At 34.8% G+C, this 13,791-nt stretch overlaps 2 protein-coding genes across 2 annotated transcripts; both read right to left on the minus strand.

Annotated features, from left to right (window-relative positions):
* Positions 1-1,118: 1,118 nt before the first annotated feature.
* LOC120068559 (BTB/POZ domain-containing protein At5g41330) lies at positions 1,119-2,853 on the minus strand. Its single transcript, XM_039020375.1, has one exon. The coding sequence runs from the start codon at positions 2,724-2,726 to the stop codon at positions 1,299-1,301; it is 1,428 nt and encodes a 475-aa protein (XP_038876303.1). The 5' UTR covers positions 2,727-2,853; the 3' UTR covers positions 1,119-1,298.
* A 1,792-nt stretch (positions 2,854-4,645) lies between these two features.
* On the minus strand, positions 4,646-13,510 carry LOC120067187 (puromycin-sensitive aminopeptidase). The gene is made up of 29 exons (XM_039018665.1): positions 13,282-13,510; positions 12,736-12,819; positions 12,534-12,578; positions 12,208-12,348; positions 12,044-12,119; positions 11,786-11,862; positions 11,378-11,491; positions 11,181-11,255; positions 10,974-11,081; positions 10,673-10,885; positions 10,511-10,572; positions 10,338-10,365; positions 10,158-10,244; positions 10,023-10,048; positions 9,851-9,914; positions 9,683-9,763; positions 9,418-9,513; positions 8,925-8,981; positions 8,639-8,748; positions 8,433-8,513; positions 8,165-8,348; positions 7,740-7,888; positions 7,518-7,656; positions 7,241-7,387; positions 7,075-7,156; positions 6,806-6,981; positions 5,214-5,441; positions 4,989-5,060; positions 4,646-4,906 (listed from the first exon to the last, which is right to left on the minus strand). Exons 1-29 carry the CDS (start codon positions 13,357-13,359, stop codon positions 4,826-4,828), a joined length of 2,961 nt encoding a protein of 986 aa, XP_038874593.1. The 5' UTR covers positions 13,360-13,510; the 3' UTR covers positions 4,646-4,825.
* Between the last annotated feature and the right edge of the window lie 281 nt (positions 13,511-13,791).

Genomic DNA, 13,791 nt, shown 5'->3' on the forward strand with positions numbered 1-13,791 from the left:
TGTATATCGCATATATTGTTCAACAAATGATGTTTGAATAAGTGAGCAATTATCAAATATACCACTCGTTTATTCTTGGAAAATTTAAATATATAATGTTGTATATATTAAATTTACCTTGTTTTTTTCTTTGAAACTTCTTGCTTTCGTTCACGAGGGCATCCATTTTTGGATTTTTTGGAGAAATTTTCTTTACTTGTATAGGTTTTGAAAAGATTACCGTTTTGAAAAATTCATAATTACAAGAAACTTCTCAACAATTCTTCTTTGCATCCATATTCATTATATATATCTTTAAAAAAAAAAAAAAAGTGAATAGTAAGGAGGACAAAGGTAAATTGGGTCCAATTTTGTGTAAAATAATAGCCAATTAGGTTATTCATATAAGAAATAGAAAAGTTTAGATAATTGTATAATTAGTCCTGTACATTTAGGTTATATGTATAGAAAACCCTAATTTTATTGTGCAGAAATCCATCCTTAATATCCGTATGAAAAGTGAGTGGAGCTTTGATTACATCCAAGATTTTGCAGGTGAATTTGAAGCCTAGACCAAGTTTAGTTGTTGCGCCCAAGACTTGGTACTCCAAGTTGGGCTGTCGTTGTTGACACGTTTTGGGTTCTTAATGACACTAGGTGCGGCATTAGGGTTATTGTTAAAAAGCCTAATGGTTGCAAAGTCCCTACCGAACATTAATATTTCCACCGACCAATATTAGATTCTCCTTAATATCTATTTGCGATCGCGAGTTTGCACCCACCGAAAATTGATGAGATCCCCAAACACCATTTTAAGGTACATCGCAATTTTAAGACGAATGTGGTCTTATGATTTTTCTCAAATATGAAATTACTTTCAAAGTTACATCATTTCGTGACGGATGAAATCCACGATCACAAATGGTCAATTTAACAATCCTCAGCTTAGCAAAAAGTTAGTTTCCATTTTTTTTTCTAAAATTCAGGTCATATCTGACATTAGGGAAATTAAAATTGGGATATCCGCACTTGGCTAGTTTGTAACTTTGTGTGAGACATTTATTTTCATATTTCCCCTTCTGCTAACTACTTTGAACTCAAAAAGACACTCATCAATACTCCACTACAAGTTTCTATGATATCAAAATGCTTTTATAAGCTCATCAATACTACAATGGATGCCTCAAAACACACTCTCATTACAATAATTCATCTATACAAACTACAAAAAAGAACCCACTTTTGAACTTTTGATAATTTATATCAACATTTACAAAGTATTCAAACTAAAACCAACCACCAAAAAGAGAAAAAAAGCTTCAAAATCCCTTACCTGAACTCTGCCAAACCTCCACTGATTGCTGATCTTTTCTTGTTACAAACATCTTATTACCACCAAATGCTAATTTTGTTACTTTCCCACCTCCCAAATCCTTCACTCTCCCCATCAAGTTCTTCCTAAAAACTCTCTCCTCTAACCCTAACCCTAATCCTCCTTTACTTCCTCCATTTCCAACTGTTACTTCTGACCATAACTCTATACTTCCTCCTTCTCTGCTGCAAAACACTTGATTTCCATAACTCTCAATCTTCCCCCCAATTCCAGCTTTCTTCCCATTCACCACCTTCATCCTGTCCCCAAGACAAATCCATGGATTCTCATCTCCAAGCTTCCTCAAATCTGCACTGTAAACTTCACCAGAGTTCACACCAATCTTGAAAATGGCAGACAGATTCTCAGATACAGTCATGTCTGAGAAACAATCCACCTTCTCCTTCAACTCCCAAGCTACGTTCCCAGTCCTTATGTCCCAGAATTTGATGTTCCCCTGTACTCCAGAAGGCCCACTGTGAGACCCAGAAGCCATTAACAGATTATAACCTGAAACCCAGTTCAACATTGTGGCTGGAATCGCAGAATCGATCTCGGCGCCGTAGATCTCATTGCGACCGATTTCAGTAACTGGATTGAAGGTTTGTAAATCGTATATCATTATGGAATTTGAGTTTCTTCGACCTGATTCGAAGCTGGTGAAGAGAAGTTGAGAGGAGGCTCCAATGGCTTGCACGGTGGAACAGGATCGGGTCACATTCTCCCAATCGAGAATTGTTTCCACGCGGCTGGTTTCGAGATTGAGGATTTGCAGGCCGGAGAAGTCGGTAGCGCCGGCAGCGGCTAGTGATGGCGACAAGGCTAAAAGAGAATCAATGGCGGAGAAATGCGTCAGAATTGTTGTCTTCCTCTGAAGCGACCAATCGAAGGAGGTGATCTTGCCTCCGTGAGCGACGTGGAGTGATCCAAACGGCGTCGCGGCAATCGTCGAGGGAGGATCTCGGCCATTGAGAGGCAAAATCAGGGATTTCTCGAGATTGAAAGCTTCGAATTGAGAAGGATTAGAGAGAGAATTGATCAAAAGGGATTCAATTCCATAGAACTGGGATTCTGAAATTAGGTCCTGGAGATCAAACGCCTTGGCTTTGGAGGGAAGATAACCTGTTCTGAGAAGGGAAAGGATGAGGGAAAAGAGATCGGGATCTCGATCGATAAACGGGACGAGGGATTGCGATGAATCGGAGATCGTTGATAACAGAGATTTGGAACCGGCTAGGGCTAGGGTTTGCTTGGTGGTTTGAAAGAGGTGGCCACCGACATTAATGGCGACGATGTTAGATTCAGGGTTTAACGGCGGCGGTAGAATCGGAGAAGAAGAAGAAGAAGAAATTGAACCAGAAAAAGGGGGCGACATTATCGATGAAATTGATCGGGAAAGCTAGAGGGACAAAATTTTGATGAAAATAAAAAGGGGAAAGATGTTGACTTTTTACCTCCACAAAAGTCAAAAGGAAAATATTAATTTATACTCATGGAGGTTCAAATGTGTTATTTTCCTGCGCGGAAAAGAATTCTCGAATTCTTCCTTTAATTTCGCTAGATTTTGTTTTTCGTTTTATTTTATTTTTTTAAAAAAAATCAACCAACTTGAAGAACTATTCTCTGCAAAATTTAATTAAATAGTTAGGATTTTCAGATAAATTTCACAATTTGGATTTAAAGAAAAATTTAGCTTTCTACCTAAATTATTAATAGAATAAAATAATTACTTTATCAAATTGTTCATGCATCATTTGATCAAGAAAGTCAATCTCCACATTGATTTTAGAAGTATTTGTAAATGAGTAAAGGTCCGTTTGAATTGAAAAAAACATTTTTTTTAAATAATATATTTTTATTTTAACACGATAAAAACTTATTAAAATATACTTGAAAAGTGGCTGTCAAACACTCCAATTTCTTCCAAAAATGACTTATTTTTTAAATTAAACACTTCTAACTACACTTTATCAAAATTTGTAGTGCTTGATTAAGATTTTATCAGTTAAAATATTTTAAAAATATTATATAAATGGGAAAGGTCGCATATGTCGATATACGCCATTCTAACTTTTTTTTATTAAATAAATAATTAAAAAACAAAAATAAAATCATATCTTCATTATTTGTTATTATTGGTTAATACCCTCTCTTGCACTTTTGTTCATTTTGGTTCCTATACCTTTTGATGTCTATACTTTTTACTTTGGTTCATCTTGGTCTACTTTGAAAATGTTTATTTTTGTTATTGTACTTTTAACTTTTGGTCATTTTGGTCTCTAAACAAAACTTTCAAAAATTGACGTCATTTTGATTCCTTAAAAATAATGTAAAAATGAAGGCACCGACCATAATAGTATTCCTTAAAAATAAAGTAAAAATGAAGACACTGACCATAATAGTAAAAATGAAAGCACCGACCATAATAGTCACTATTTGAAAGTTCAATGATCAAAATAAATATTTTAAAAATACATGGAACAAAATGAACTAAACTGAAATTGTAAGGACCAAAATGAAAATTTTGAAAGTATAGAAACCAAAATGAACCAAAGCCAAAAGTAGAGTAGCCAAAGTAGTATTTAAAACTTATATATGTTACCATTTCAAAACAATAAAAGTTTGTGATTGTTTGTTCAATTTGTTTTAGGATAACTGTCTTAAATGATAAATTGTTAAAAAATAATTGTCTTAAATGATAAATTGTTAAAAATATTTTCAAATATAACAAAAAGCAATTGTCTATCAACGATATATATCAATAGAGCGTGATAAACATTATAGAACACGGTAGATAATAATATTTTACTATATTTGTAAATAATCTACCCAATTTTCTAAATTTAAAAATACCTTTATTTCAAGGTAAACATTAATATACACTCATTGATGAGATAAAAATACTACATTTCAATATAATGATAATTTTAAAAATTCGATCAACAAGAAAATTTAATTTTCCTAGAAAAGCTATATCACTAAGATTTGACCTTTTTCATTATTAATATTACTAATCATATGCTGAATTTTTATGAATATCAATTCAAATAAAAATGGCATGTTCACTTACCATAAAGACTCACCAATAAACATCTACATGACATGAAAAATAAAACAATTTTAACATATTTACAAATTATTTATTTGTGTGACAAATTTGCAAATATAATTTTCAAATATGCTTGCTATGAGACTTCTTTCCAATTGTCGTGGAAAAAAAATATACTGAAAACTAAGGCCAAAAACCAAGGCAAAAAGGAGGTTCTTATTTAGTGATGGTAAGGCTGAATAGAATGGATCAAAAAGAAAGAAAACTTTATAGATAGCTTAAAATCCACCACACCCAAAAGCACTTGAGATTCAAACAAGCATTTCTTTTCTACATTGAGGAGGCTCAAGTGGTGATATTATTATTATGAACCCATCAATCCTATAGATTACTTTCCCATCCCTGAATAGATTTATGATATATTTTCAAGCTGCTAAGCTTTTTGATGCAATTTCAAACACATTTTCAGACAGTCCATTGGCAGACAATATCTTCTCCAGTTGTGCCTGTAAAATATCATCAAAATCATTAAATGCCTAGCCAGCTGATGACGAAATTCCACTTTGAAATCTTAAAAGCAACATTTACCTTGGCAAGATTTTGTCGGTGTTCGTCGTAACGCCTCCATCTTGAGAAGGCAGAGACCATTCGAGAGGCAACCTATAATCAACGACACATCAGTCAGATATTGTGAGAGAGAATAGTTACAGTAGGACTTGACTCGGTTGATGATGGAGGGAAAAACTTTAATCAGAAATTGAGAGATCGTTACACCGATTCAACGGTTGAAGGGAGTGCTGATCCTGAACTCACCTGGGGATTAATTTTGTCCAGTTGCAGGACAATTTCACCCAAGAATTTGTAGCCTGATCCGTCCTTTGCGTGAAAGTTGACGATGGATCCGCAGAAACCTCCGATCAAAGAGTATACCTTGTTTGGATTTCGCAGGTCGAAGGCCTTGTGATTTAGGAGGTTCTGAACATTCTCAATATTACCAGGAATGTCTGACATGGCTTGAAGAGCAAGCCATTTATTAACAACCTAACAGAGAATTGTAGAAAAACAATTGTCACAATAATTTATATAGACCTTTTAGAATGATGCAACCAAGAGTCTAAAAACTAATTCTTTTTTGGAGTCATAATCCTATAAAATAAGTGGATAAATCATCCATCAATTTGATTATATTCAAAGCATGTTAATGCAATAAATTTAATTCTGATAGAGCAAACAATGGCAAACAAAAATAAACACAAACTAAGAATTACAAACTACCAACAGTCGCTACTACTAATTATCTTCCATCAATTCCCTCCCTCTTGATAAATAACTCATCTTGAGTTTAAAAGAAACAGAAGTTGGGACTTATTACTGCAAAATTACTTCTAATGATTTTTAAAAGCTCCAACTCCAACCGAATTCGTTATCTTCGACTCTTCAGCTTACGAAAACTCCAGACAGCTCATCAAAGTCCAAACTAACTATAATTCCATAAAGTTGATCTTAGGGGTTGTTGAAAAAACATAGTATCCAAACTGAAAATCTCCATTCAGCTCCTTCAATTTCTATGTTTTCCTTAAATCATCACCAAGTAAAACCCACTTAAATAACTCAATTGCTTCTTAACTCAGAGTCTCCATCCAGCTTCAATTTCTATGTTTTTTTTTCTTGTTCTTTTCCTTTTTATTTTTGGAGACCCACGTTTCCGTCAACCTCAAAATTACACATCCTTGCAATCATTGCAAGAAGTATCTTCTGAATCATGGAGAAATAAGATCATTGAAAGCTCTTTCCGTATGTTGTCTGTTCCTTTCTTTTTTCCTATTCCCAAAAAAATCGTCTGAATGCCTCTTTTCCTAAATCTGATTCAGACCCTTTCTTGGAAGATTTTGACTCACTATCTAACTTCTTTGTTCTTCCTTTTGTTGTTCCTTTTACCATTTTTTTCTTCTAGAGAACTAACCGTTCGAATAGTTGTTTCTCTGAATCTGATTCAGATTCTTTCGAACAACATTCTCACTCACTTTCTTGCAGAATTTTCTTACCAATTATGAGTTGTTTCTTCATTTTCGTTTTAAATTTATAATTCTTCTAAAAGAAGAACATGGCATTTTTTATCGAGCATTGTCACAAGATACCCACCAAAATAAAGCCGACTTTCTCCACTATCGGAATCTTGGATGTTACTGTTCCTAACTCTCATACTAAAAATAAATGCAAGCAAGCGTCAAACAGTCTAAAACTCTAAGAAACACTTCAAAAAACATTTACTTTATAGGACCCTTCAACTAATATTGATTTTCAAAGAGATTTAATCTTCCATTTTATAGACATAAATTAAGAATTATAAACAACAAAGAATTATGCTACACCATCAAGTGGGAAGAGAAGAATTAATGACTCACCAAATAGTCATGCTGCCACTTGGCATAGAAGTCAGCAAGAATCTCGTCACGAGTTTCACCTGGCTTTTGAGCTAAAGCCACCAAAGCTGCGAATTGGTCAGTCATATTCGAGGCATTCTTATACTCATTAAGCACAAGATTGACAATCTCTGCATCCTCAACTAATGCAAGATATGCTGAAAATCATCAAAGAAAATGAAGATATTAGTTGACTTGAAAAGTTTACAGAACCAGTAGTTCAAACATAAAATTAGTTTCCCTGAGCAGACCGAGGGCAGTATTCTTCAAAGCACGCCTGGCCATTTCAGGATGGTTAAACACATATGCTTCTGAACTCCTATTGTTTGCTACCTGTGAAGATTAATGATAGAATTTTATATACAGAACAATAGTTCAGATTTATTCGATAAATTGCAGGTTCAGAGAAGTCCATACTGCAGTGAGAAGCTCTTCTTTCAATGCATTGGCCAGTTGCTTCCTAATGAAAGTACGAACGGCATGAACAGCATCAGGATCTGCAACCTCCATCATGTCCATTATTTCCCCTTCGCCAGGAAGAGTTATCGCTTTGGCAATGAATTCCTGGATTACCAATGGTCATTAACTTTCATCATCTGTACTGGGTCTCCCTACCCAGCTTCCCGGCTTAGGAAAAGAACAGAAAATAAGGAACTTCAAAGAAACCCAAGTACAAAACCAAGTTGCAACATACTTTATCCAAGCTTGAGTCAGAAAGTATGGATCTCAGACCCTCAACAAATTTCGAGTTAAGAACCAATGTCTTATTTTGTTGGTGATCAGCCACCAGTTGGAGCATCAGTTTCCGCGCCAACACTTGTCCAGCCTCCCAACTAAATCACAAAATGAAAGGAAAGAAGAGCTTTAATAATTATTATTACCAAATTAACTTTCAATTTTTTATATATACACAGACCGGTTGAACTCATCCGAATCATAGGCAAGAAGGAAAAACAGATCATCATCATTTAGATCAGTTTCCAGACGGACAGGAGCACTGTAGCCCCTAAGCAAAGAAGGAACTGGCCGCTCAGGTATATCCGAGAAGATAAACTCTTCTTCTTTCTGCATCAAGCATAGCAATCAATAGATATAGGAAAATGTGGTGTCCTACTTCCTAAATGTTCCAGTTCTTAGCAAACGAAATTAACTCAATCTTATTTTTCCTGATCAAATGCAAAAACAAACAAGTGGTAGTCTAAGCTTGCCGCCATGTTCAACTACGTTAATTGGGCAAACGGAATCTACCATAGCCATATATAAATCTAATCACCAACAGTTATAGCTCTTGAGCAGTTTGTAAATGAAACAATTATAGACTAATGAAATTTCTCTGCTAACCTTAGTCAGCCTGAGGACTGTGGAGTAGACTGGCTGATCATTTTCAGATAAAGACTGCAACACCCCGTCATGATATATGGAGGAAAGACGCAAGTTATTACCAGATGAGTCTAGCAAACCAAGAGCAACAGGGATAAACATTGGCTCTTTGACTGGCTGCCCAGGAGTTGGTGGGACATCTTGCCTACGGAATTTTAACCACTTAGAATAACTTGTAAATGACTACAAAAAGATCAAGAAGGTCAACAACATCGAACGGACTATATACCTAAACTTCAAAGTAAACGTACGACCATCGGTATTGTAAGAAGATGTAACTTTGACTTGAGGGGTCCCAGCTTGAGAGTACCTGATTTTGCATGAAAGAAAATTCAAAATGAAGCAAAATAGCTATAAACACCATAGTAAGAAGTTAGAACTCAAGGACACATTTGTACAACCTATAGAACATAACCTATTCAAGAAATGTCGTACCATAATAAGAAGTTAGCAAAATTGGCATCATTTGCATCTCGCATTGCGGCGTAGAAATCTTCACAGGTAACAGCTTGACCATCATGTCTCTTAAAGTAAAGATCCATGCCCTGTGATATAAACAATTTTGATCAACCAACTTCTTAAAGCTAAGAGCTATCACATAAAAAAGATATTCTTGGAGCACAAGGATTATATACTATATCTCGAACATTTTCTTGATGCGAAAGAAGAATTTTAAAGATCTAATGTACTCAGAAAAATTTAAAGTATTTTCAACCCTTACTTTTCTAAATCCTTGACTTCCCAATAAGGTCTTATACATCCTCACGACTTCAGCACCCTATGGTCACAAGCATTAACTGTTCATTATCGATCTTTCTTGACCCAGAGAAAAAGGGGAAACATTATGCTTAAATGACAAACCTTCTCATAGACCTGCAAAGAGAAATCAGTTATTAGATAGTCTCTTCATAGAAAGATAAGAAAATGAACTCAACAGCATGTGAAGACTCGATGATAAAGCCTACCGTCACTGCATGTTCAAGTTGGTACAGGACCCGTGTCAGATCATAACTTGATAGAAGAGGCAAATTGAGAACCCAAGGTTCAAAAAGAAGTAATATCAGTAAAAATTTCAAAAGAAGCCGAAAATGGAAAGGAAAGAACAAACAAATAGCTAGAATTTCGTGCAAACCCATAGAGAATGACACTTTCCTGTGTAAAAATTGTCCATCTGTAGAATGTTGGGATTAAAACGTTAGGACATGCATCAAAACAAAATATGCATATAGAGAAAAGAAGTTCACATCAAAATAACTATTAACCTTGATATAGGAATGTGGTCGAACTGGATGAGCCATGGGACCAGCATCCTGCAGAATAAAAATGAAGGGACAAAATGAGCTTTAAGTGCTAATTTCTACATCAAACAATTAGCAATTGGAATTTAGTAAATAGTTGGTCAGAGAAAATATAAGTATGATATATGTCCGTGTACGCATAAAGTTATGGAAATCTTAAATGCGGATACACAAGGCAAACCTGTGGAAACTGATAGTTCCTAAGTCTTGAAACATCAGCAATTCTTTTCACAGCACGACTTCCCATGTCAGATGAAAACTCCTATGATTGAGGCAACAAGAAGAGTTTCAAGGATCAATTAGGTGTTTTTGTTGAAGTTGCTAATATCTCGAGGGATAAATATCATACCTGATCACGGAAAACAGTAAGGCCTTCCTTCAGGCTCAGCTGGAACCAATCACGACATGTCACCCTGCATAAATATAAAGGAATGGGAATATCATCAGGAAATAAGAAATGAATAAAGGCATACACAAAAATGACAATTAAATTTCGTGATTATATTCGTTCGTGAAACAACCTGTTGCCAGTCCAGTTGTGGAAATACTGCAAGACAATGTAAAAAATTCATGTGAACGTGTGATCATTAAAACCATGCACTAGTACTACAGAAAATATGATTCCCAGTTCTTGAGAGACAACTTTTATGACAAACCTCATGGCCAATCACTCCTAATATGGCAGCATAATCTGCATCAGAAGCAGTTTCTGGAGATGCCAAGACAAGCTTTGAATTGAAAATCTGTTAACAAAGAAAAGAAAATGACATGAATAAAATTTTGAATTTTGAATTATAAACGTGGTCACATAAGTAACAAAGTTTAGGAGACAATACATTCAGACTCTTGTTTTCCATGGCTCCCCTGGTTAATTAAAAATGAGACCATCAGAATGAAATAAGCAATGAGACAAACTTTTTAAGAAGTCATCTAGAGTCAGTTAAACAGTGACAAAATGAACAGAAACAAAAGCAATAAAAGAAAAGGAATGACAATATAGAGAACACACATATTGAAATCTGGAACAGCCACAATGTTGAAGAGATCCAGATCATATTCTAATCCAAAAACCTGTTTTCAGCATATGAAAACAAAATGATATTGCATTAAATACTGTACATTACTTGCATGTAAATCAATGAAAGATCTATTGATATATGAAAATACTAACATCTTCATCCCATTTCATAGCTGCCTTCAAGGAATACATGGCGTGCTCAGTCTTGGGTAAATCTTCAGCTGGGGTCCATATCTTCAAGGAGATTTTCCTACCTGAACGAGTAATAAAAACATCGTCTCTGCTAACCAACTTGCCAGCTACTAGAGCAAACAAGTAGCAGGGTTTTTTAAAGGGATCCTCCCAAAGGGCATAATGTTTTCCACCCTGCAGAAAGAGTGCTTGTGATAAGCATTAAACATGGGCATCATTACAAAATGGCAAATGCCATGGGGTTGTGTAAAATGAGGTTCACCTCCAAATCACCCTGATCTACAAGATTTCCATTAGACAGCAGCACTGGGTACAATGACTTATCGGCTTCTATGCGACATGTGTACTTTGCCATTATATCTGGACGGTCCTGCTCAACATTCACGGTGCATTAGTTAATTATATGCCAGACGATCTAAATTACAGATCTATAGACATAATTGAACAGAACACAACAAACTCCTCCAACCTGGTAAAATGTGATCTTCCGGAAACCTTCAGCTTCACATTGTGTACAGAAATTTCCAGTTGATTTATAGAGTCCCTTCATCCAAAGGCAATTTCACGTAAGTTCTAGAGTTGTAATGAAAATAATAATAATAATTTTTTTAAAAAAAAAATAAACTGAGAAAGAGAGAGAGAATTATCAATGAATGCATGTTTAACCTCTAAAGATGTGTTGTTCTGAGGACATATCTCATTGACAATTTCCAAAGTAAAAGAACCAGTTGGCGGTGATAGGATTGTCAAATGGCGGGAGTCCAGAATGTAATCTTCCTCCTAAATTTTGGCCGCGTAGAGATGAAATAAAGACAATAGGTCCATAAGAATATTAAATTGGGAATTGAATTTACATCAAATATCATATACAGGCAACTAAATTCATTTGAGCAATCTGCATTGGCAGTTCAAAATATTCTCGACACACATCATTGTAACTGTAGAAACCAAGCTCAACAAAAAGGAGAGGGGTCCGACACACGATACTAAAACAAACTCCAATTCAAAAGAGAGGGGTCCGACACAAGTGGGAAATTTTGCACTTGAGTACACATTAAATATACAATCATCTACCTTGAGCTCCTCATTGTTAATCTTGATTGAAATCAACTTCACATCATCACCATTCAAAACCAGAGGAAATTTGGATCCTGAACCAAAAAGTAAAGAAAAAATTTGAATTGATTACTAGGTTATTTCACACTAGAGGAACCACGTGAACGTTGATGTATCAGATATCTCATTCAAATTTACAGGTGAAATACTGAAAAAAAAAATCATAGATAACAACAACGATTAACAGCGTATTACAAAGGTTGCCACTCCGAGTACCTTCAACTCTAGGGAACACTGTTATTCTTGAATTGACAATTGTTTTCTCCTCACCCAACAAAAATTTCAAATCGACCTATAGAAAAATTTTATTGTACTCAATAATATAAGAAACTGCCATGGTGATAGAATTCAAATCCAAAATTAAATTAAAGTTTGCATACCGTGTCAAAATAGTAATCAGGCATCTTGTAATCTTTCAAAAATATCTCTTTAGGTGTACCCATTTTGTTTTCTTCAGCTTTTTCTTGCAATGCTTCTGTTGCAACTGAACAAATCAGCTTCCTACTAGCTTGTTTAGGCCCCTGAAAATTTGGATGGTGAGCATAATTGGCTAAGATTTTGAAAAATCTACTAATACATTCTGAAAGGCAAGAAACTTAAATGGCTAGTACTTTCAAAAGGAGACACTTAATTAGTAGAATCAAATAATCAGAGTGTGTAGAAAATGGAATGCAGAGTGATTCTCTATCATGTTATAAGAGCTTACAGATGGCAAATGATATGGAAAGCGATAATTCAGTCCAGATTTCACCTGAAAAGTCAAAAACAAAATAAATGAAATCTTTAGAAATGTCCTATACTTCTTACAAACCCTAAGTATGAAATGCATATGACGAACAAAATGAATTCAGTTTGGTAACGTGTCTATCAATGATAAATAAACAAAAAATGATGATAGTTGCCAGAACCTGTGAAGTAAATAAGGGCCTCTGTCTAGTGCTATGTTTGACTGAACTTCCAAATGAACTAACAAGATGGTGTGCAGCTCGAACCTGCAAAAAAGTAATTTTCTTTACAGACGAAAATGAAGTGTAAGTACATGTTCAACATTCCCACTTCGAAGTTTAATTTTGGAATGCAGCCAACCAAAATAAATAGTAATTCATGTATGCAATCCTACTTGGATCTGATGAACTAATATGCAGCCAAAAGAAAGACTATTTTGCACAGAGAACATAGAAAGCAGCCTAAGAAACCCCAGTAAAAATAATAGATACCTTTATTAAGACTAAGACTACAATTTACAAATGTTTGTAACATAAAATTAGACCAAGCTATTTTGCAACTTCAAATGATAAGGCAAACAATCAAAGATAAGATAAAGTAGTTCAAATATTAGAGATGGTAACATGAACTTTCCTACATTCTCAACCCAGCATTTTCTTTGCAATAATTGTATACAAGTACAGACATAAAGAAAAACAAATGAAGCAAACTGGGAAATGGGTAATCACAGGAGCAGATGAAATCAAACCCAAGAGGTTATTCCTTGCCAATCCTACGCTCTTGCATGGTAGAACCAACCGGGCCATTCAGCTAAAAGAATCCTGAACGAGCTACTAATATCAATTACTTTTGACAAACCCAGAAATTAAACAAGACCTTTGACGAAAATAATCAACACCCAGATAATCAAAAACCAAAACCAATCCAAAATAGGGCCCCAAAAACTCTTAGATCAAAAAATACCCTCAATAAGAAAGCAGAGGAGAAAGACCCAGTTCGCTCTTATATAGAGGATATAGGGATAACCCAAAATCTGGATAAAAAACAAATGACTAAAGAAAAAAATAAAAATGACATATAAATACAAACATAAAATTCAAAAATTAAACCTCCACATGAAAATATTGAAGGAAGCAAGGTTTGTGCAGTTACCTCAATTGATCAAAATGCAGAAAAGCAGAGATCTTTTCGTCTCAACTATTTTACTTTCTTTTTCCCTTTCGAAAGCCTACGATGAA

This window comes from Benincasa hispida, chromosome 12 (genome assembly GCF_009727055.1).
Source record: "Benincasa hispida cultivar B227 chromosome 12, ASM972705v1, whole genome shotgun sequence".
In the NCBI taxonomy this organism is placed as follows: Eukaryota; Viridiplantae; Streptophyta; class Magnoliopsida; order Cucurbitales; family Cucurbitaceae; genus Benincasa; species Benincasa hispida.